At 38.1% G+C, this 2500-nt stretch overlaps 1 protein-coding gene across 6 annotated transcripts in view; it reads right to left on the bottom strand.

Moving 5' to 3' along the window:
• LOC138024923 (cell adhesion molecule DSCAML1-like) overlaps positions 1-2500 on the bottom strand; it is a 147073-nt gene that overhangs the window by 8897 nt on the left and 135676 nt on the right. For 2 of the 6 annotated variants that reach the window (XM_068872122.1, XM_068872119.1), the window contains one exon: positions 611-2500. This exon is cut by the window's right edge and continues 136 nt beyond it. The exons of 2 other annotated variants lie outside the window; for them this stretch is intronic. Coding sequence is in view for 2 of the 4 variants with exons in the window: in XM_068872121.1 (XP_068728222.1) it covers positions 1763-1798 (36 nt within the window). In the remaining 2 variants the exon portion in view is untranslated. Of the gene's footprint in view, positions 1-610 lie in introns of those variants that run through there. 2 more of the 6 variants (XM_068872121.1, XM_068872118.1) reach the window with 1 other exon arrangement.

The raw sequence follows: 2500 nt of genomic DNA, 5'->3' as shown, positions 1-2500 counted from the left end.
AGGGTCCCAAAAGAAAATACAAACGATGCTAATGCAAAATTTTCGAGGACAAACAAAGAATATTATGGCATTCTTGAGAGAGGCCAAAAGACACCTTATGTATACGCCACGCCACGCGTAAGCACCTAAATGTAATAAACACTACAAACACGGCCATTAGATACATTTACGGTCCTTGTGATAATGACTGGCTGTTAGTGTAACGCTCCCTACCAGTTGCCTAGAAAAGTGTCATTCCTCTTACACCTTTCGTTGCACCGTTTCCCCCACCAATAGATGGTTTTCACTCACCTGAGTTGACGGCCATTTTCGTGTACAAAACAATAGAAAATATTTGCGCAGAATTTGCATAAAAATAGAGTTCAGTCCCCAAGGGAGAGGATGTCTATTGTTCTAGTACACCAAAATGGCAGCTATGACGTCACGTGAAAACCATCTATTCATGGTAACATGTGGTTCTGTTTTAGTCTCCTTGTCTATTTTTCCCGTCTCAACATTGTCCTATGTACGTTCTTACTTACAGCGAAGAAGCTACTGTGCCATCATTTGAATGTCTGACCTTGCCTTGTTCCCCTCTTTCTTCACAAACATAAATCAGTGAAACACAAAATTTTACTCTACTTTCTTTTTTATTATGCCAATGCACCATCTACAACATAACAGAGCACATACTTTAAGTGCAGCTTGCACTTTTACAAAAATTACGAAAATTAAGAAACTGATTTATTATACTTATCGTTATGTGCTCCTTTTCTTTAAAATGTCAAGGACTATCGCTGTTTTTAGTTTAGGGCCTGGCATATTTACTTACAAGCTAACTTATTTTGTATTTCTTGTTCCCCTCCTTCTTCACAAACATAAATCAGTGAAATTTTAACTCTATTTTCTTTTTTATTATGTTAATGCACCATCTACAACATAATAGAGCACATACTTTAAGTGCAGCTTGCACTTTTATAAAAATTATGAAAATTAAGAAATTAATTCATTATACTTATCATTATGTGCTCCTTTTCTTTGAAATGTCAAGACCTATGGCTGTTTCTAATTTAGGGCCTGGCATGTTTACTTATAAGCTAACTTATTTTGTTTTTCTTTTGGTTGAATACTCCATTGATCTTACTGAACATGTTTCTTTTCTTTACACTGCCAAAGTCTTTAATTTAAGGCCAACACGTTACAATTTTGCTTTGAAGAGGGTGTTTAAACGGTTGAACGAGTCCTTAGGTTGATTGGGGTCTCGATAGAAGCCTTGTTGAGACAAAACATGACGTCAAAAGTTTATCCTGGGGAAAGAGAAACCCCAAAAAGTGGCGGATGCGATATGTCCAGAAATGCCCATATTGAGATGTGCGTTGATGTCGTTTCCTTGCTCTTCTGCGTGCAGCCATTTTGAAAAACCGCTTAACTGATTATCACGTAATAATCACCTCATCAGCAACCAATTAGCGCAAAGAATTCAACTATCGCCTACGTAATTATACGCCGATATTGATAAGCGTCAAGAAGTGTTCCCTTTGCTCTTCCGCCCAACTTTAACATCACTTGTGTCCAGAAATACACACAATTATCGTTATTGAGTGACCACTAAACTCCGCTACGCTAAGAAAAATTATCAGCTGCATTGACCCTAACCTGAATATTATGCTAACCCTAACATATACCTTGTTGTTTCAAAAGGAAGCAAAATGCTTACGGTGAAAGGGACACTTGGTGTGGTGTACCACAGTACCAGAATCCTGCAGGTTTTGCTTGTCCCATGCTAATTAGAGCTATTGGTATTTTGAGCCCACTGGGACTACAAAAATTAAACAAGAAAAGAAAAACAAACTGAATTCTTGTAGTTGTAGTCAAATCACGCTATCGTGAAAGTTGTCTATTAAAAGCACTCAATCATCTTCTACAGGAATGCTGGGAGTAACGGATTGCCAAAAAAATGAGAATTAAACTATTAAAATAAGTTAAAAAAATGATGATGATGATGATGATTAGTATGTCGCAGCCTACCCCAGCTTTTCGACGCTTTAATGACTGGATGACTTAGCCAAGTTAACATATGCAACAAATGCCTTCTAGTAGAGTACAGAAAAACTCTGGCCTGACCTGCTTCCCGCGAACAGTGCAAGTAAACTTGCCTCCACTGACTAGAAGCACGCCATTGTGTTTGTTTGAGCTAAGTGGACCACGAGACGAGGGGAATGCACCTAAGGCTATGATATTGGTGTCGTCAGAGACCCTTTCCCGTTCCAAACAAAATCAAGACGAGGCAGATCTTTGAGCTTTAAATTGTTAAAGTCTGTCGGTCTCGGTAAGAACATGTGCCTAAAGGTCGGCTATTTGGTTGGTAGCTGGTTGTACTTAGACAGTGTAATATCTCACTTGATAATAAATAAATAAACAAACAAAAAAATAGCGTTAGCAGCAATCTGACTACAATGCCAATCTAAAACCGAGAAGGCTAAGAGCCAAGCTTAATAGCTAAGTCACATAAGTTACTCTA

The sequence above is a fragment of the Montipora capricornis genome, chromosome 11 (genome assembly GCF_036669925.1).
Source record: "Montipora capricornis isolate CH-2021 chromosome 11, ASM3666992v2, whole genome shotgun sequence".
In the NCBI taxonomy this organism is placed as follows: Eukaryota; Metazoa; Cnidaria; class Anthozoa; order Scleractinia; family Acroporidae; genus Montipora; species Montipora capricornis.
This window is presented reverse-complemented; position numbering and strand designations above follow the sequence as displayed.